We start from the raw sequence: 20,220 nt of genomic DNA, 5'->3' as shown, positions 1-20,220 counted from the left end.
ATGGAGGTGGGAGGTCCTCTGCTTTTTGTGCTAGCATTGCAAAGTAAAGTGGCTGTTCAGGGTCCTGACTGCTCTGTTTCTGCTCCATCTTCCTGCTAGTGTACCTGGAAAGGAAGATCCAAGTGTCTGGGCCCCAGGCACCCAGATGGGAGAGCAGATGGTGTTCTTACCTCCTGCCTGCAGTCATCTGGGGAGTGAGCCAACAGTTGGAGGCACTCTGTGTGCATGTCACTCTGCCTTTCACATCAATAATAATGTATCTTTGGAGAAAAAAAACGCAAGCCAGAGGATGGACCCAGGGTGCAGTATCTGAAGCAGTTGGCTGCTGTCATTACTGATGCTGGCTGTTATTTAATTGCCTTCAACGTGGTATAGAATATTAAGTTGCCGGGGGTTTGAGTGGTCAGGGCTGTGGTACTGCTCATGCTATAATGAGCTGTGGTACTTGGGCCCTGAGCTGCCCTCCTCCTGTCTGCAGCACTGCTCACCTCCGCCCGTCCCGTCCCCATCCCTCCACTGTCATGGGCTCCGGCTGCCACCCCACTGCTGTGTGAGGCTGCTGGGGATATCCGACTAGGGGAGGGAAGTGGAAGAGAGCACCACTGCATGCGCAACTTGTGATCTGAAACCTTGGGATGTTTCCAAGTGCCACAAGCAGGGACATTCCACATATCAGTAAGCAGTGAAGGGATCAAAGAAGCTTTCTGTAAATCTTGGGGCTGCTCCCTTGGGCTTGTTAGTTACAGCATTTGAAAGGGTCTCCTCTGAGTTCCTGAAGCAAAGTTAAACATTCCTTGTTTTAATGAAACATGAAACGGTGTGGATGCCTTTTGTCTGGAGTGCATCCACGGAATTGTTTTAAAGGCTGAGGAATTATGTCTTCAAAAGAATGTGGAGACAGTGGGTGCCGTGGCAGGAGTGAGGCTGTGAGGTTTCAGGCGTGTCTCTGTTTGATGGAAGCTTCCCAAGCTTTCACAGGCACACGCAGCCAGCTGGGATTTTACTCAGCCCCTGCTCCACAGCTTGGTGCTGGGGTCCAAGTGCCTGGCTTTCTAACATTCTCTTTCCTGGCTCATGGTTCAGTCTTTCAGTGGCCATGGCTTGGGTTTTGGAAGTGTTTGCTTGAGCTGTGTCACTGGCTGGTCAACCTGGATATATTTGGGTGCTAGGCAGTGTCCCATCACTGCATCTGGAGTGGATAAAAGTGGGGTTTTTTTGTAATATTTATTTCATTTTTATTGGAAAGTTGGACATACAGAGAGAAGAGACAGAAAGATCTTCTGTCCACTGATTCACTCCCCAAGTGACCACAACAGCCATTGCTGAGCTAATCCAAAGCCAGGAGCTTATTCCAGATCTCTCGTGGCTATAGGGTCCCAAGGCTTTGCACCATCCTCAACTGATTTCCCAGGCCACAAGCAGGGAGCTGGAAGTGGAGCGGGGCCGCTGGGATTAGGACTGGCGCCCATATGGGATCCTGATGCAAGCAAGGCAAGAACTTGAACCGCTAGGCTACAGTACAGGGCCCAGATAAAAGGTTTTGATCTATCACCCTCACATTGCCCTTGAACTATCTGCAGGAAGAGATGAACAGAGAAGCAAACAATATCTTTCATAAAACACTGAGCTATATAGACACTGAGGGATGATTCCTGTCTTTAAGAGGAAAAGCTGTACTTTTAAATTAGAAATAAAAATCTATGCAGAGATAAAACTGAAAGAGGTTTGTAATTGATTTTGCAGCCACTCCTTTTTATATTCCAGTAGGAAATTTGCAGCTGATAATTAACTGAAATCGCTACAACAAAGGCCTTATTAAGACTTAAATCTTTTGTCTCTGGACATTTTAGGCTGTAGTTAAAATTCTCGTCTCTTAAATTAAAATTTACCGGGCAATAGCAAGTCTTAGCCAGCATGTGGATAAATTGGAAACCCTATATGTTGTTGATGGAGATGTAAAACGGTACAGAAACTTTGGGGAAATGTTTAGCATTTCCTCAGACAGCTACGCGTTGTCAGGGACAGGCATTTAGCCTAGTGGTTGTGACACCTGCATTCGAATGGCCGTGTTGGACACCCAGCTCTTCTGCCCAGTTCCAGCTTGCTGCTATGGCAGACCCTGGGAGACAGCACTGATGCTGTCATTCGCTTGGCAGAAGATGGAGTTCCCTGCTTCCAGTTTTGCTCTACTCAGCCCTGGCCATGATGGGCACTTGGACGGAGAGCTAACATGTGGAAACTCTCTGTTCCTTTCTGTCTGTTTGCCGGTCACATAAAGAAATCAAAGAGCACATATCTTTTTTAAATGGTTATGCTGTAATTGAGTGATTTCATTCCTAGAAATACTTGGATACTCTGAAATTGAAAAGACATACCCACACTTGTACACCTCTGGTATAGCTGTAATAATTCAAAAGTCGAAATAACCCAGTTGTCTATCAGCTAATGAACAAATAAGACAAATGAAGTATATCCAGGCATTGTAATGTTATTAAGGAAGGACTGAGGGCTGGCATTGTAGCACAGCAGATAAAGCTGCCGCGTGCATTGCCAGTGCCCATGTGGGTGCCCGTTCCTGTCTCAGCTATTTCACTTCTGATCCTGCACCTTGCTGATGTGCGTGGGAAGGCAGTGGAAGATTACCCAAGTCTTTGGGCCTGTGATACCCACGTGGTAGACCCTAAAGAAGCTCCTGGCTTCAGCCTGACCCAGTGCTGGCCACTGTGGCCATTTGGAAAGTAAACTAGTGGATGGAAGATCTCTCTCTCTCTCCCTCTCTCTGTAATTCTGACTTTCACATAAACAACAAATCATGGCTAAACCTTGAAAACAGACACAGAAGACCACTCAATGTAGGACCCCAGCTTGAGAAGATGTCCACATTAAGTTCATTGTTAGAGACAGAAAGTAAATTCGTCATTTCCAGGGACAAAGAGGGTAGGGAAGTGGGTGCTGACTGTTGGTGAATACAGGGATATTTTCAGGATGATAAAAACGGTGTTGGGTACATAGATATCCTAGGATCAGAGTAAATATATGAATATATTTAGCTGGAAAAACACCAGTACTTAAAACAATATGCAACTACAAAGCGAGAGAACTCTCCTAAACTTGAGCTAGATCCAACGCCCTGCTGCGAATGTGCTAAGAATGCTGACTGTGGGGCCCGACTCCGTGTCCTAGCAGCTACATCTTGAACACACTGGTATCTCATGTGGGCATCACTTCTAATCCCAGCAGCCCCACTTCCCACACAGCTCCCTGCCTGTGGCCTGGGAAAGCAGTTGAGGATGGCCCAAAGCCTTGGGACCCAGCACCTGTGTGGGAGACCCGGAAGAGCTCTGGGCTCCTTGCTTCTGATCAGCTCAGCTCCAGCCATTGCAGTCTCTTGGGGAATGAATCATCAGATGGAAGATCTTTGTTTCTCCTCCTCTATATATATGTATCTGACTTTGCAATAAAAATAAATAGTAAATCTTAAAAAAAAGAATGCTGACTGGAGTTGGCCTTACGGCACAGTGGATCAAACCATTTGTGATGCCAGCATCTTGTGTCTAAGTTCTGGTTTGAGTCCCAGCTACTCTGCTTCCAGTCCAGCTCCCTGCTAATGTGCCTTGGAAAAGCAAATGATGGCGAAAGTACTTGAACTCCCGCCACCCGTATTGGAGACTTGGATGGGGTTCTGGGCTTCTTAGGCTTAGCACAGCCACAAGCATTGATTCCATCTGGGAAGTGAACCAGCACCTGAAGGTCTCAGCAGTGTTCTTTGATCTGGCTGCGAACGACATAGACCCCATCACTGAATACCAGCCATGCTTTTAATTAGTCACATAACCAACCCAAGGCACCAACTGCCAAGTGTGAGATCACACATGCCACCTGCCACGCAGATTCCAAGTGACCTCAGTCCAACAGTCACGTGGACAGTTCTCACTGAGTCACTGCCTAAAGAGAGATCGACTCTGTGTAGATGCGCTCTGGCATCTACTAATTCAGATTCTGTCACCGAGTAGTCTTGTTTCCCACCTAACAAAACCCAGCTTTCCACTGAAGGATCTTCCTAAAAGTTGACTTTGCTTCTGATTCATAGTCGGAGGTAAAAGGTAGCTATTGGTGATGCCAAGCCCTGCTTTGGGGGTTATCACTTCTGTGGAAGGTGCCAGAAGGTAAGCAACTCCAGCATGAGCTCTGGTCAAGGCTGGCCTTGGATGAATTGTGTCATGGTTGTTGTCTGCAGCTTTGTTCCTCATTTATGTTTAATGAAAATACACAAAGTTTGTATGTGCCCCGACTCCTTCTCCTGCACACCTTCTCTGACTCTTCAGTGTGTAAGTAGTGGTGGCTGTGATTTCACTTCTGCTAGTCTGTCCTCTGTGTGCATGGCGATAATTCCTTGCAATATTCAACGTGTCACAGACTGCCGTGTCGTGTCTTGGTGGAGGCCGTCACGGCTGTTGGTAGTTTTTGAGTGATCACTATGAGCTTCGGATTTTGCCAAGTGCTTTTACACATACTCCGTGTATTCATCACAGTCTGCTTTCCGGATGTGGAGATCATTGAGGTCATACTCTAGGAAGAGGCAAAGTCAGGATTCAACCCTAGTTAGGATGAACCTTTAAAGCTTACACCTGTTACCTACCTACCATTACCCTGAATGTTGCTACTTTTTAATCTAACTACATGTTTTCACCTCTCCTCTGGACTATAATAAATCAACAATGTTGGAATGTTTGTTAACATTTCAACTTTGTGGGCATTAGGAGTACCTACCTGATTTCCTAAAGCTAAAACCCTAAGGTGATTTGATATTCAGATTAAACACAGAAGGGTCATAGCAGTGTGCTTCGCTACCTTGTCTTTTTGTGCAATGGTGTTTACTCCACTTCTGATGAATAGTTTCTTGTAGGCCTGGGGCAGGAGATGAAAGAGGCGAGGAAAGCCATGGCTCCTGTCCCCAGCAGCCTTCTTTTTGAGGGAAATAGCAAAACGATAGTTGGTTTATTCAAGTGCAAGTGTGTTAGCCAAGTGGAAGACACTAAACCTGAACGTAGACGCCTACGTGCTGCTGTGGTACTCGTGGACAGGCTGTGAGTTGGTAGGACTGCTGACAGTCCCCTCATTGTCTGACCTGTGCCTTTCTTGTTCTGTGTTTACATCTTTCATAAAGGCAGATTTTTTTATTTAAGTCAAGAGTTACAGGTTCACTCCAGCTGTCCTCTACAGCTAGGGCCTGGCCTGGCCAAAGCCCAGAGTTGCTTCTCCGACTGCTTTCTTAGGTGCATGAGCAGGTGGGTGGGGCAGCCAGACTCAAACTGGGACCCAAGTGGGATGCCAGCATGATAGGCAGCCGCTTTGCCCACTATAACACAATGCTGGCTCACTCCCCAGATGGCTGCACCAGCTGAATTGATCTGAACCAAGGAGGCTCTTCCAAGGTCCTCCACCTCGGTGCAGAGATTCAAGGCCTTTGGCCATCCTCCACCGCTTTCCGAGGCCATAGGCGGGGACCTGGATCAGATTAGAGGCAGCTGGAACTGGACCCAGCACTCATATGGCATTGTAGACAGAGGATAAACGTGCTGTGCCACAACACTGGCCCCTGGATGGTTTCTTTTATAAAGTAATGTCTAAGCTTGCAGATAGCAAAATGAGTGACTTAGAAACGAATACATAAATGTTAAGAGAAATAATAATCATTTGAAATCTTTATTTCAGATAGTCAACAGCAGGAGAGTTCGGTAATTCAGGATCTCTTTATAGTCTATAAAGCAACTTGTTTTGCTAGGTGTCCTACCACAGCTAGGGAACTCTGGAACCTTTCCACTAAGATTAGTTAAAATAAAAGGTTTACTGCTTAAAGATGAACTTTATTAAGTTACTCCAACAATGCTGAAAGGCAGAGGTCCTGTTACACTGTCCCTTTAAGGAGTATTTTTTGGGTTCAGCTGTATTTAATTAGGAATTCCAGTCCCAAATCATTTCAATAAAATCAAAGTTCTGCTGTAACATGAAACCACCTTCAAAGTGGATCTGGATTGTAAATAGGCATTACACATAGGTTGCTGCCCAAATACAGAAACAGCTGGGGTGACCAGAGCCAGGCTGTTGGTAATAACAGAACATGAGAGGCGGAAGAAACATTACAAATCATTTGACTCGATCCCACACATTTTAACAGAGGAAATGTAGGTAGTGAGGCTCAACTACCCCAACACATACAAACACCATTATGTTAATGCTAATTTGCAACCAGAACTGAACTGCCCGTGTAATGACCTGCCCTCCCTCCCTCATGTGGGCCACTATATCAGCTCCTGCGTTTTCTAACTGGGTGAGATGCTGAACTCCAGTAATGCATCCTATCTTGCATGAAAATATTGCCTGGGAACTAATTCAGAGGTTCAGACACGGAGATGCTATATGGCAAATAGCCCAGGGACAGCTTTCTCAGGCAGGACTGAGGCAGGAGGAGAACTGGAAGGTTCTTGGAACTCTCTAGAGAATGAAATGGGGAGAAGAGAAGACCCGGGTAAGTGGCACCTTGCTGCCAGCTCAGCCTCGGGGGCCTGACTGCTCGGTGGAATTGCACTTTTTGCTTCTGCCTGTAGAGGCGCCCTTCGCCTCAGGGTTTGCAGGGATAATGGGCGTGATTCCCAAACCAGAGGTGCTGAACGTGGTTTGGGCTTGCAAGTGGCGTTGAGTTCTGGAGCTAAACAACGGTCTTGTTCTGGTGCAGCTGGCATAGACTCCTGCATAGAGTGACAACAGGAATAGGACTTAACTTTCAAGGTTTTTTATGAGAAAGAAGGGAGCTAAGGTGCAAAAAGCAGAGGCTTCACACATGAGAGAAGTAAAGGCTGCGCTGTTCCTGAGCTACAGCCTAACAGTGGATTTGGTGTTGACATCCCAGAACCAGCACATGTACTGAAAGAATGACATAGGGAGGATTGGCATGATCCCTACGCAAGAGTGACGTGCAAATTGTTGAAGTGTCCCATGTGTTTAATTGTCTGCATTCCTATGGAACAGTGGCTTTTCTACTTGTTACTTTTTCAGCATAATGGTTGGTGGTGCATTAAGCCATGATTATAAAACTAACTTGAAAGTACATTATTGCAAGCATTAAAGGAAAAGAAAGAGAAAGGTTGGGATTAGGGGCTGCAGGGAAGTATGGCTATCTTCTTAGAATGGTATCTATGAAGTGCATGAAATCTGATATTTGACATTAATGTTTTTAAAATAATGCTTCTCTGTGAGGTCATACTTTTTAACAACAGAAACAATTAAGACATGAAGGGTTTGTTCTGGTTGCAACACTGTTGTTTCAAAGACGAATATGTGGTTAAGGTGTTTTCATGTGCAAATTGAAAATTAAGCTCTTGTGCTCTCTGACTTGGTAAAAGGTGCCTGGGAGGAAGTGATCAGACCCGCCCGAGCCTCCCCTCCCTCAGACTTAGAAGCAGTTGTTAGCTGTATCTACCACATGGCAGGCTGGGGAACTCAAGTGCAAGGACGTGCATGTGAAGAGGCCCAGTGTTTTGTTGGAAATGAGCTCTAAAGAGTTCGTGTCTCCCTCTCTTCCCAGTTTCCACCTCGCTGCTGCCAAAGGACATGTGGAATGCCTCAGGGTCATGGTGACGCATGGGGTGGATGTGACAGCCCAAGATACTACCGGTATGTTGCTTGTAATGTCTCGTCAGGAACCAGCATGAAAGTCGGTGTCAACAGGGGATCCATATTCATAATAAAATTATCATCCGCTAACAAGCCAGAAGAAAACAGAACGCCCTCTGCCAACAGTGATGAGGTTCTCAGATTGTTTCCCCAGGTGTCCCTTCCCAAGTGTGTGGTTTCTCTTTTTTAAAGATTTATTTTTATTGGAAAGTCAGATATACAGAGGAGAGACAGAGAGGAAGATCTCTGTCCGATGATTCACTCCCCAAGTGACCGCAAAGACCAGAGCTGGGTCATTCTGAAGCCAGGAGCCCAGAGCTTCTTCCGGGTCTCCCACGCAGGTGCAGGATCCCAAGGCATTTGGGCCATCCTCAACTGCTTTCCCAGGCCACAGGCAGGGAGCTGGATGGGAAGCAGGGATGCCAGGATTACGACTGGTGCCCATATGGGATCCCAGCACGTGCAAGGCCAGGACTTTAGCCGCTAGGCTACCGCCCTGGGCCCCACAAGTGTGTTTTCATCTTCTGTGTGGTTTGTCTGCAAGAGCCTAAACACAGTATATTATTTTCTGAGATTGTGTGGAAGTCGGTGTTTTCTGACTTAGATTTCTATGAATCATAGAATGAGAAGGGATGAGTAGAGTGGACTAGTGGGGAGCTCATGTCATCAGTGAACTTAAGGCAGAAGACACAAACTCCATCTGGACCTGCTCACCTGGAGATGGGATGGAAGGAGGGGAGGGAAGGAAGATGAGGAAAAAAATAAAGAGCGTACACACACACACACACACACACACACACACATTCTTTCTCTCTGTCTACCCCACCCCCTCCCCAGGCTCTTCTCATGTGATTCAGAGTCCATTGAATCTGGAGGTTTCTAGTGAGCTAATAAATTTCTTAAAGTTCCCAGGTGATTCTAAGATGAAGTGAATGCTGACAAATCATAGCCCAGGCAAAGGGCAAGAAAGAAAAGGGGGCACACGTAACTTTGTTTTTGAGAAACGTTGTTCTCAGGAGATCACATGGGGGTGCCCCTGTTGGCTACACTGAAAAGCAACTACCAACAATTTTTCATTTCTCTACTGCGCATGGCAATATTCAGATTCTAAATTTTTTTTAAAAGTTAATTTTTTTTACAGAAATATAATATCAGCCAAGCTCCGTAGTTTTTCTCTAAGTCAGATTTTTCATTAGTCCCTTCGATCAAAAAATTGGTCTCTTTAGAGTAGTTATCTTGGAGACCCAGTTAGGTATTGCAAGAATGCTATTAGAACTCAAAAGATGATTGGAAACTTAAGTTTTAAAATTGTTTTCAAAGTTTCAGGCACTTTTTTTTCCCTTATAAATAACCTCAGTGGTTGGGAATGTTTATCCTTTGAGAATAATTTTTTTCCAGTATAAGCCAAGAACCACTTGAAGTCAAGTCAGGTATATGATGTGTCAACCTGGTAAAAACCATCTTTGGTCAAACCCAGGGAGTGATTGAGGTAGCAGAATCATGCTCACTAACTATTGGACAGGGAGTTCCAAAAATATTTTGAGAAGGATGAATGGTTTCCTTAGGTGGCTACCTTAAGGGAAATACTGATTCATGTCACATTGATTCATCTTCAGTTTCAGGACCTGGTTATTTTATTTTTAAAGATCATTATCATTAAAGATTTTTTTGTAAGACTTTAACATGTATTTTACTGCTTCAGCTCCCCAGGTGAGTGTGATGACCAGCACTGCACCACACTGAAGCCAGGAGCCAGGGGCTTCATCCAGGTCTCCCACTTGGGCGGCAGGGGCCCACACAATTGAACCATCTTCTGTTGCCTTTCCCAGGCCATGAGCTGGAAGCTAGATCAGAAGTGGAGCAGCTGGAACATGAGCAGGTGCTGATGAGGAATGCTGGTATCATAGACCACAATGCCCACCCCACTGGTGTTGCTTTTAAAGTTGTACCATATACACATGGGGCAATATAATTGGGCAATGTGCTTTCTATTATTAAATAGAGATGATTTCCTATGTAAGTCATAATTTTAAAATATTGACTTAAAATGACCTGTCTGCTGCTATCATATAGTGCTGTTTTTCGCATTGGATGTTAAGAAATAAATAGCACCATAGTAATTTCCACTGTAACTTCTTTCTTCATCACTATTTATAGGGGAAAATGAGCTTCTTTAGTATATGCTCACTGTAGGAAATTTAGGAAATCTAGAAACCTATATACTGTTTTTCTGCATATCCATAGATTTTTCTGCAGCATTTTTACATGGGCAAAATCATATTAGGTATTAATTTCTATGTCCTGTGTTTAAAGTTAACATGCAGGCAGTAGCACTTCCCCCCTTAGGAAGCTCTTAAGAAGCAGAGGTTTCTGTGGCCACACAGCACCATGGATGGTAGGTTCCTCGTCACCATCAGGATCCTCTCTGGGGTTCTGAGAGCCAGTGCAGTGTCCACTTCCCATACACTGACCTGGCCCTGTCATTGTTGATCCACCCTGGATGCCTCTCAGGGCTGCTCAGTGGGGACTGACTAAAATGAGTAGCAGCCACAGCACTGGTGGCGCCAGGCCATTGTCCAAGCATCCCAGGGTTGGAAGTCTGTCAGAGCCGAGTCACTTCCCTCTCAGCTGCCGTTCCTCGTAGTGAGGCCAGCAGTTTGCTCTTCTTGCTTTGTTGTTTCCTATGAGGGCCGAGCAAGGCACCAACTTCCTATGAGGTCTTGAAAGCTTGATGAAAGAGAACAAAAGAAGGAAAAGGCTGCTTGGAGAAAAGTGCATGGGAACGTCTGTGGAAATGTCTAGACCAGCGTGTCCCAAAACTTTTCCTGTCCCAGTGAGATAAACTGTGCCTTCTACTGCCTGGGCCTGTGTTTCTCCTGTTAGCATGACACAACACCCTTGAACACAAGGGAAGGAGTAGGACATTGGGCACTGCTCTTTAGTGGTCATCTTTAGTACAGTGCATTTTTTGGTAGTTAGAGGATGAATTAAATGGCTCAGCTTTTACAAGTGTGTCTGCTCAGTGAACCCAGTAAACGGCCACCTTCTCACCAAGATGTAATTATCTTCAACACCAGAATCCAGCGAGAACTGGGGTAGAGATCTATCACCATGAGTCACACTGCCCTGCAAAATTTTTGGAATAAACTTTCTGCCAAATACATCATGCCAGCGCTTTTCACGTACAAAGTCTACAGGATGAGCAAACTGGTGTAATTTCTGATTTCTTACTGTTGACTGAATTTAAGTTATGGAAGCAAAGGTGTTCAGCATCTGTTGGGTTTTATCCTTGTACACGAAACACTTGGAAGTCAGATCAGAGACTTTTTACAGGTGCTTTACAGTCAGTAATATGAGCACAGCACTGTCAGAAGATGAGACTTTGAGTATAATTACAGGACAGTGTCAATAATCGTATTTTCAGTGACCTTGAAAATGTCAGTGGGAAGTGGCTGTGTAGAGACTTCAGGAGTGATAGAGCACTCATGCATCTTATGCCTGTGCCTGTGGCTACTGCAGTTTTAGGGGTCTTGCCACTTTACCCTTATACGCTGGAGTTTTAAAAGGCTTTGTGTCATATGAGAAGTTATTTTACAAGTCAGAAAATGAAAACCCAAAGGCTTGCAGACAGTCATGAGTTACGCTTTCCTTTTGGAAGATTTTTTTTTTCTCCTGATCCTGAATAATTTTTTCTCCCCAATGGCATCATGCAGATGTGTCATGATCACATGGAGAAATCTGCATCCCTGAATGAACTAATATGACTTGGAACCTGGAACCTTCCATTGATTTTTGTTCTTGCTCTTTGTTGATAGATGAATTAACTTAGAAAATACTTCTGGGACAACTGATTAATTTGGGGGCTTTTTTTGAATGTCTACATTAGCACTGGAGAGTAGGAGATAGAATTTAAAAGATTATTGAAAGAGGTGTTAGACTCCCGTTTGACCCTGTGTGACCGAGTTCTGAGAGAAGAATGCTTCAAGACAGGACACTCTCTCTGACTCCGTTGAAAGTCTTATTGATGTGACTGCTCTGCTCCCATCACAGGGACCCAGCCTTCCTGTCACATCACTGCACAGGTGTTTCTGTGGGCCCATTCTCCTGCGAGGACTCCCCAAGGAGTCTGCATCCCACAGCACTGTGGGGAGGACAAGGGCAAGCAAATACTCTATACATACAAGGGACTTACAAGAAGTTAGTAGGAAACGCATATTATTAAAAGAATGAAGCATGGCTCTTCAAATATGGACAACAAAATTCATCTGTTAATTCTGTTTGTGTGAACTTTTTGATAGTTTCTATGCCTTTTGACTATGATCAAGTGTAGTATGGACTTTTTGAAATACTGTTTTCACTCAAATCCTGTAAACTTGTGGACACAAGACTGGTTTATAGGATAATGGGAAATTGTGAGTAGCCATTTTTTCATTAAAAAAATTGAAGGTTTGGAAGGTTGTTTGCATCCAGTATCAGAATGCTTGGATTCTGTACCGACCCCCGGCTCCTGACTCCAGTGTTCTGCTGACGCAGAGGCTGGTATATAGTCAGACTCAGGTGACTGAGTTCCTGCCTCCCAGTTTGGTCCCGGCACTGGCCCTTGAAGGTATTCTGGGGGAGTGAACAAGCAGATGAGAAATCTTGTTTTTTCTCTCTCAATTCTGTTGAAGTTCTTTTTCAGTTCTGTCACTCTGCCTTTCAAATAAACATTTGAAAAAAAATTGAAGTAATGATGAGACTTTCCAAGAATGATGATTTTGCATATATTTAAGAATGCAAATAAGATAAATTTATTTAGTATTTATAATAATATACTATTTCCAGTATATTTATATTTATAGTATATAATATAAATTTAAATGTATTCTTCTGAATTTTTTTAATTTGTGAGCATCAAAGATTTTTGAAATGTTTGAGTTTTTGAACATCAAAGGAATAGACAGCAAGCTCCTATCCAGTGGTTCACTACCCAGATGACTGCCACAGCTGTGACTCGGCCAGGGTCAAGGCTGGGAACTCGATCCAGGTGTTCCCGTGGGTGGCAGGAATCCAGTCACCTGAGTCACTGCTGTCTCCAGTGTCTACGTTGGCAGGAAGCTGGGGTCACGAGGGAAAACTGGTTTTGAACTCTGGAATTCCAGTGTGGAATGTGGTCACCTTAACTGCTGAACTAAATGAACGCTCCTGAAGTACTGATTTTTAACAAAATATTTCAAGTTGTGTCTATATGAGTAGCATTTTATTATATTATTTTCAAGTGTTTTCATGATCGGAAAGTGTGGCTTCTCAAATTTTGGCCTTTGGATATTAGCCATATGATTATAGCCATAGACATCATTAGTCTTAAAATTGTTCACCTCCATTTGAAAAGTATTTTGTCATTCCCATTAATAATTCTTTTATTATATTGATCAGTTCTTCCTTATTTTCTCCAGAGATTCTGTGGATTGAAAAAATAATCACTGGTTGAGGTAGTTTAGGGCAAGGTGTCCTAAGGCTGGGGAAGCCATGACTTTCCCACTTAGAGTCTCTTTCAACAACAGCATTCTTAGACCACCTACAACAGCCCAAGACTCCGGACTTACAAATCGCATTCCTCTTTGTTCAGGCAAAGTTTTACTGGGACACACTTGAATTCACGTTGCCCTTTTTACTTGCCTGCAGGAAAATTGCTTCCTGACCTTTCAGACAGATGACGGTGGTATGGGAACCAGATGTGTGCATTGTCTCATTACAGTGGGATTCTGTCACTAATACATGATATTCTCTCCAGAAAATTTCACATTTGGAAAGAGGATTGAGTTTTAATGTGAGCAACAAGAGACCTCTCACTTCGGTGTACTAGTGTCCGGGGAATGATTTGTTTCATTTGGATTTTGAAATGATTTTAAGTGAAAAAATACTTTTGTGCTGCTGGTTCGGAAAATGCATCTCAGAGCAAGGGAAGAAAAGAATTTCTGCTGCTCTAGCAACTCGGCCTTCCCATCCAAGTATGACTAGAACCCTGGAAGTGGAAGGAGAGCCTGTTATTTATGTTATGATACATTGCTGAAATTGTCCTACCTTGTCGTCTTTGGAGAACTGTGCCTTGTTTCAGATGGATGCTGTTATGTAGAACAGCTTTTGTCCATGTCATAGACAAACGCTAATGCATTGCATATACAACATAAACAGTCTGCAACTTACAATCAGGATGTGTTCCAAAAGTTCATTTGTTAGGCGTTTGTTTAAAATTCAGAATGTGCTTGTCCTTAGAAACTGTGGTATAAATGATAGTTAAGAAGGCCAAGTCTACCCACCAACGCCTATTTAATGCATGATGAAACTAAACTACTATTATGCTTTATATGCCCTGGAAAGAGAAGCTCTCACACGATCAGAGGAGGAAGGGGGACAGAAGATCTTTGTCTAGAAATTTTCAGGGGTCTCTTTTCTCTCCTTTCTTAGTCTTTCCCCCTCAGTATCCCATTCCAATTGAAAAGCAGCCTCACCCCCGGTACATACCCTAGGATCTTGCAGGACAGTTGGTCTTGAATAGAAAGAATGTCGTCTTTTGGCTTTGTGCATGCTTGCATGCAGCTCGGCATGTCTGAGGACCCTTTAAATGTTAGATATAATTTCCTGCTATGTGATTATCTAATTAGTTCTGGTCAGTGTTGCACAGTGAAGACTTCATTCACAAAGGACAAAGGTATCTTGAGACTATGCTGCTGCATAAAACAAGTTGTTCATCTCACTTGTGTGTAGTTTTGTCCCCATAGGACATTTGACAATGGTTGGGGACATTTTTCATCTCCATAACTGGACATCTTAATGGACAAAGACCACAGATATTGCTCAACATCCTGCAATGCATAGCACAGCCACTTGCAGCTTGCAACTCTCCAGCTTGAAATAAAAATAGCCTTAAGGTTGAATCACCATGCTTTCAATATCTCCTAACGTATGCATTGTTTACAGGCGTCACATTAGGCACTTTTGGTGAAAGTGTTTACTAGATGTGTTGGGTTGGCTAGCTTTTGTAGCCAGTTATCTACCTCAGACACTTGAAATGAGTGTATTGTTTAATTCAAATTGAGAAGCACTTAGTGAAAGCCTGCTATGCACAGTGGTGTTGTAGGCACTGGGAATACAGCAGGAAATGAGGCAGAGATACCTGTCCTGATTGGGTTTATATTCCTGTGGGAGAAGTCCTAAACTACATAAATCTGCATGCACATTTATATGTCACAGGAGATAGTGGGAAGGGAGTGATAGAATGTTTTGGTGTTATGATGAATAAAGAGCTAAAACAGGGAGTTGGGTATAAAAACATTGGGAGGAAATCAGAATTTATCTCAATTTTTGGATTCCTCAGTTTCTCACAGGCGCCTGAATTAGATGGCAGCCGTAGTCAGGAGGTAGAATTGGGAATCAGCCCAGGCCATCGAACTGCAGTGGTAAGATCTTAACTGGAGGCTACCTCAGGAATTGGAATTTTAAATGGGGATGTCAGAAGGGCCTCATTTGGAAGGTAGCATTTCAGTGGCTTACCCAGAGGTACGAGAGCAGGCTGTGTGACTGTGGGAGAATCCAGGGTAACTGTAGCCACTGGCAAAGGCCCTGGCAGGGGACCCGTCCGTTCCAAACCTCTCTTCGGTAGGAATTCTCCGGATCCATTTGGAAGGAGTTGGGTAGAGCAATTGGATTTCCTAATGTTATCTGACCACAGGAATGAAATTTTCTGTTGAAACCATGAAGGGAACTTAAAAGTACTCTCCTTTCAACAGCATGTTGTCTTACAACTCTTCCCATTCCTCTGTATGAGAATATTAAAATCTAAACAAACTTGCAGTAAGGTTTATTCTGAGCGGAGGTCCACTTGGGAACCAGAGCAACCAGAGACGCAGTGTGGGGACTGAGGTGTGCTGCTGTGACATGTTCTCTGCTGCCTTGCTACTGCCTTTGGTGGGTTCCTGGGCCCAGGGCTTCCCAGCCTGGTGGGGCTGCTGTGGACACAAGCTTGACGCGGCTGTTGACAGTGAAAGGCAGTTAGATACAGGTTCTAAGCCCAAGGCTTCTTTGCACCTCAGAACAGGTGCAGGTGGGGCCTGTGTGTCTGGACTAGACTGGAGTGCTGTCTCTCTTTTCTTGGGCTCAAGAATGGGAGGTCTTACTCTCTAGCATGGTGATGTCAAGCTTTCGGAGAGGTGTTTTATTTCCTCAGAGTTGTCTTCAGTTGATCTCTTTTCTCTAATTTTTGTTCTCTCACCCATTTAGGACGCAGCGCTTTACACCTTGCAGCCAAGAACAGCCACCATGAGTGCATCAAGAAGCTCCTTCAGGTAAATTACCAATGACTTTGCATCCTAAACATATCATTTCACCTATTTTTGAATAATTTTATTTATATGAGGGGCATAGACAAACAGAAATAAGAATCTTCTCTCTGCTGGTTTCTCAAATGTCCATGGCAGTCAGGGCTGGACTAGGCGGAGATCAGGAGCCAGGAACTAAATCCACATCACTCACTTGGGTGGCAAGGACCCAAGTACATGAACCATCACTTGCTTCCTTACTGGGGACAGGCACATTTGCAAGAAACTGAGATAGGGAACAGAACCGAGACTGGAACACAGACACTCAGTATGGATGTGGACATCTCAATTCCTGGGCCATTTAGTATCACCGCCCGCCTCCCAGACCCATGCACACACCTGTGCACACACATTCCTTCCCATAGCACTCCAGAAACTGTCTTCTGTAAGGCTCTCCTGTTGAAGTCATAGCCGAGGAAGTGGCTTCCATCTTGGTTTTATTTGGCTCCTCTTTTCCTTCCTGTCAAGCGTGTGCCCTCTAAATCATCAGCTGGAAAAAAATGTTCCTTCCAAACTCTGAAATTTTACCATATGGAATCTCCAGAATCTGCAGCTCTTCTTGTGGAGGAAACTTTCCATATTATCTCCTTGCCTGTAACTTGATCCTCTTTGTGTTCTTGGTTTTTGTTCAAGTACTTGGTTTTATTCTTTACAATTGTAAACCAACTCCCTGGGTTGGTGACCATGCCAGGAAGTTTATAATGATCCCCTCAAATGATGACATCTGTAAATCTCTTACAATGAATAGTTAATGAGCTCCCATTAGCTGTCACTAAAGTGGTGTCCAGCTGTGGCCGGTCAGAATGCAAGCTGGCTGTTTTCAGGCACAACACAGAGCCATAAAAAAGTGTGTTTGGAGTACTGCCTGTGCTGTGGGACTGTTGTCTCGGGTTCAGCAGCACTGTTTGGGACCCAGCAGTTTGCTTTAATTTGGCTTTGAAATTCTAATGCAGAACTGTGGTCACATTCTTCAGCTCATCCTGCCCAGTTGGTCACATAGCTTCTTGTCTTGTATTACGTGATGTGCCCAACTGCCAACTCCGGGAGTGCTTAACCTTAACAGGTCTTGTAAACAAGATTCAAGCAAAATAGATCAAGGCCTAGTATACTGCACTCCAAGGCTTTTTCCCTTCAGGCAATTAAAATAAAACTTTTCTTTCCTGCACCTGTTGGGACCAGGCTCTCTGGATCAATGAAAGTTACCGACTTGAAAATGTCCCATGTCCACGCCCTTGGCCCTTTCTCAATTTTGTTTCTTAATTTGTGTTTTTGATTCCCATTCCCATCCTGGCATAGCTATCCAGGCTTTGCATCTGGCTCTGATTTGAAGGAAGAATTAACCTGACAAGCTGGAAACCTCATGGGCCAGAACCAAATATTCTAGCCTTTACTGTAATTGTATATCTGGTTATGCAAATGGACTGGTTTTTCTCTGGACTCTTTGAAGCCTTTAAACAATTCCTTGTGCTGTTCTAAAATTAGGCCAAAGCATGATGAGTTGTAACTTGATCTTCGTTCTTCTTGCCACCAAAGGGCATGCAGTTCACTCCAAGGTGACCTGTACTTGCCTCCTCAACTTCAGACTGTCTGAGCACGGTGCCTTTTGGAGTTTTCCTAACGTCTTGGCCTAGGAGGTGCTCCCGATGGGTTGCTTTCCACGGGCCCTGCATCTCCATCGACACTTGTTCACCTTCTGTCTTGACCACCATGCTTTCTCTGATGGGTCCTCTGGTGATTCCTCCTTCACTCCTATGCCTTCTGCGTTTACCTATTTCCCAGGGCCCTCTAGGCTTGATTTTTTTTGTTTTTTTTTTTTTTTGGTGCATGTGTTGCCTGCTAGAGAGATGGTCTCCTCTTTGCAGGAACTATCGTTTTCAAGTTCTGCTTCCTCCCACGAACTCTCCCTGCCTGGATGGTCCCTTTCATGCTTTGTTACAGTGAGTGTAGGCTCCAATGGGCCAGTCCTTCAGTAGGTGCTTCTAAACAGAGCATCCCCCACCCCAAGCGGATGCTCAACAAGCATTATAAAATCCACCACACTAAGTAGGAAATGGACAGCACACTGTGAGGGAGGTCTGAGATGTGGGTGCCTCTTGGAGGAGGTTCTAAGCTGAGACTGCCAAAAGCAAAGAGCCACAGGGGAAACTTTCCAGGCTGAAAAAACAGCAAGTGCAAAGGGTCTGAGGTAAGAAACGCGCCGGTCAGGGAGGGAAGAAAGCCAGTGCATGGGACTAGGACAAGCAAGATGGCATTAAGGATAGGGCCTTGTCTACCATCGTAAGCAGACTTTGATTTATTTTAAGGATTTATTTATTTATGTAAAATGTGGAGTTACAGAGAAGGAAGGAGAGAGATATGAAGTTGTCCATCTGCTGGTTCAATGCATAAATGGACACAGTGATCAGGGCTGAGCCAGGAACTCCATCCTAACTTCCCACATGAACGCAGGGTCCAAGTACTTGGCACACCTGCTGCTTTCCCAGGCACGTTAGTAAGAAGATGGATTGCATGTGGAGCATCCAGACTCAAACTGGTACCCATGTGAGATGCTGGTATTACCCACTATGCCACAGTACTGTACCCAGTTTAAAGGGGTTTTAAGCACTCAGAGACATCCACAGTTTGAAACGATTGTTCCAGTTGTTTTGAGAATTGATTGAAAGGGAAAGAAGCAGAAACGGAAAGCCCTCCTCACCATCCAGGAGAAAATCTGCGGTCTTGGTCTTGGTAATGAGAAAGACAGAATCAAGGTGTTCTGAAGGAGACTCGACGGGATGTGGTGACAGATGAGACGTGGGAGTGGGAAGAGAAGAAGAAATCAAAGATGATGTGCTGTCTTCTGGTTCCTTGCCAAAATGAACAGCAGTGCTGTGGGTGTGGCGAAGAAGAACCAGATGATTTTGATGTTTGTGGGACTTTGGAGACATCAAGCAGAGACGCTGGTGAGCAGCCGATGACCAAGCCTGGTGCTAAGAGATCACATCTGTTGGAAATGAGCATGAAGGTGCCAGCCCCACCTCTCTGGCTTTGAAACCTCCGTTTGATGATTTACTGTGATTCGAGAGAATTAAACTTTGTGCCTCAGTTTGTTCATCTGAAAATGAGGGCGATAGTGGTATCTAAGTAGAATTGTTGGGAGCCTTAAAGTCTGAACTTCTGGCATGTGATACCTGGTACTCACTGATGTTCATACTAAGACTTACTTGTGTTGTTAAGATCTACTTTGGGAGCCATTCATTTTAGATTTACAGACGACTGTGGATGGATTTCCCAGGGAAGTAAGCTTGGAGGCACAGCCCTTAGCAATCCTAACATATTTTGTTTGGCCTAAGGAGGTAGAGAGTAGTCAGAGCTGGCGGGCTGGGCAGGGGCCTTAGGAGCTGGGAGGAGGAATGAGAAGCTGAGTGGATTGCCGTGGAGAGGTCAAAAAGAGAAGGACCAAAATGCTATGACCTTCCCAGGGCTGTGTCTGTGGAGGCTGGAGAGCAGTTGCATTGGGTTGAGGAGAGAGTAGGAGGCCAGGAGCGTGACTGAGTGCGGATAACTTAAGAGAAACTTGTTTTCTGCAGAGGGATGGAGAATTGGGGCAGGAAATGGGGGAAAGGCAAGATCCAGACACGAGACCTTGGAGTTTGGTTCTCAGCTGGTGGGGGGATCTGCTCGCCCCCAGTGGTGATACAGCAATGGTAAGACAGTCTCCTTGATGGCATCATATGGTGATGGGGTTCCATCCCCAAAAGAGATGAATGGTTCCTAGAGCACAGCAATGGGGACCTCTTCATGTGCACAGCTGCCTAATATGTCCCATCCTCCTGCAAGACAAGGTTGAGCTAAAAGGAATCCATGCATGATATTATGTGTGCCTCTTTGTTTTATTTTGTAGTCTAAATGCCCAGTTGAAAATGTTGACAGCGCTGGGAAAACAGCTTTACACTACGCAGGTAACTTTCTCTTTTTAGTCTTGTTCCACCATAGGAAACGCTAACTTTTCATTTTTCTGATTGAAGGCATTAACTGTATTATTCCTGGGGCTGTTTTGTGTCATCATTCGTATTTTACACAGTTTGTAAACCGTGTAGCGCTTGACCACACAGTACACCTAACATTCATCAGTTACCTGCCTCATCACCAGAGAAAATCATCAGGGCTAATGTATTGCAACTAGCGTAAATGTTCTTTTAAAAATTAT

General features: G+C 44.5%; 1 protein-coding gene across 5 annotated transcripts in view; it reads left to right on the top strand.

Annotated features, from left to right (window-relative positions):
- The window catches only part of RAI14 (retinoic acid induced 14), a 155,134-nt gene that overhangs the window by 113,541 nt on the left and 21,373 nt on the right, over nucleotides 1-20,220 (top strand). For all 5 annotated transcript variants that reach the window (XM_058680046.1, XM_058680045.1, XM_058680043.1 and 2 more), the window contains exons 4-6: nucleotides 7,586-7,674; nucleotides 15,934-15,998; nucleotides 19,915-19,972. In XM_058680046.1, the coding sequence (XP_058536029.1) occupies nucleotides 7,586-7,674; nucleotides 15,934-15,998; nucleotides 19,915-19,972 (212 nt within the window). The remainder of the gene's footprint in view (nucleotides 1-7,585; nucleotides 7,675-15,933; nucleotides 15,999-19,914; nucleotides 19,973-20,220) is intronic.

This window comes from Ochotona princeps, chromosome 23 (assembly GCF_030435755.1).
Source record: "Ochotona princeps isolate mOchPri1 chromosome 23, mOchPri1.hap1, whole genome shotgun sequence".
Taxonomy (NCBI): Eukaryota; Metazoa; Chordata; class Mammalia; order Lagomorpha; family Ochotonidae; genus Ochotona; species Ochotona princeps.
The sequence above is the reverse complement of the archived record's forward strand: the minus strand, read 5'-3'. Positions and strand labels throughout refer to the sequence as shown.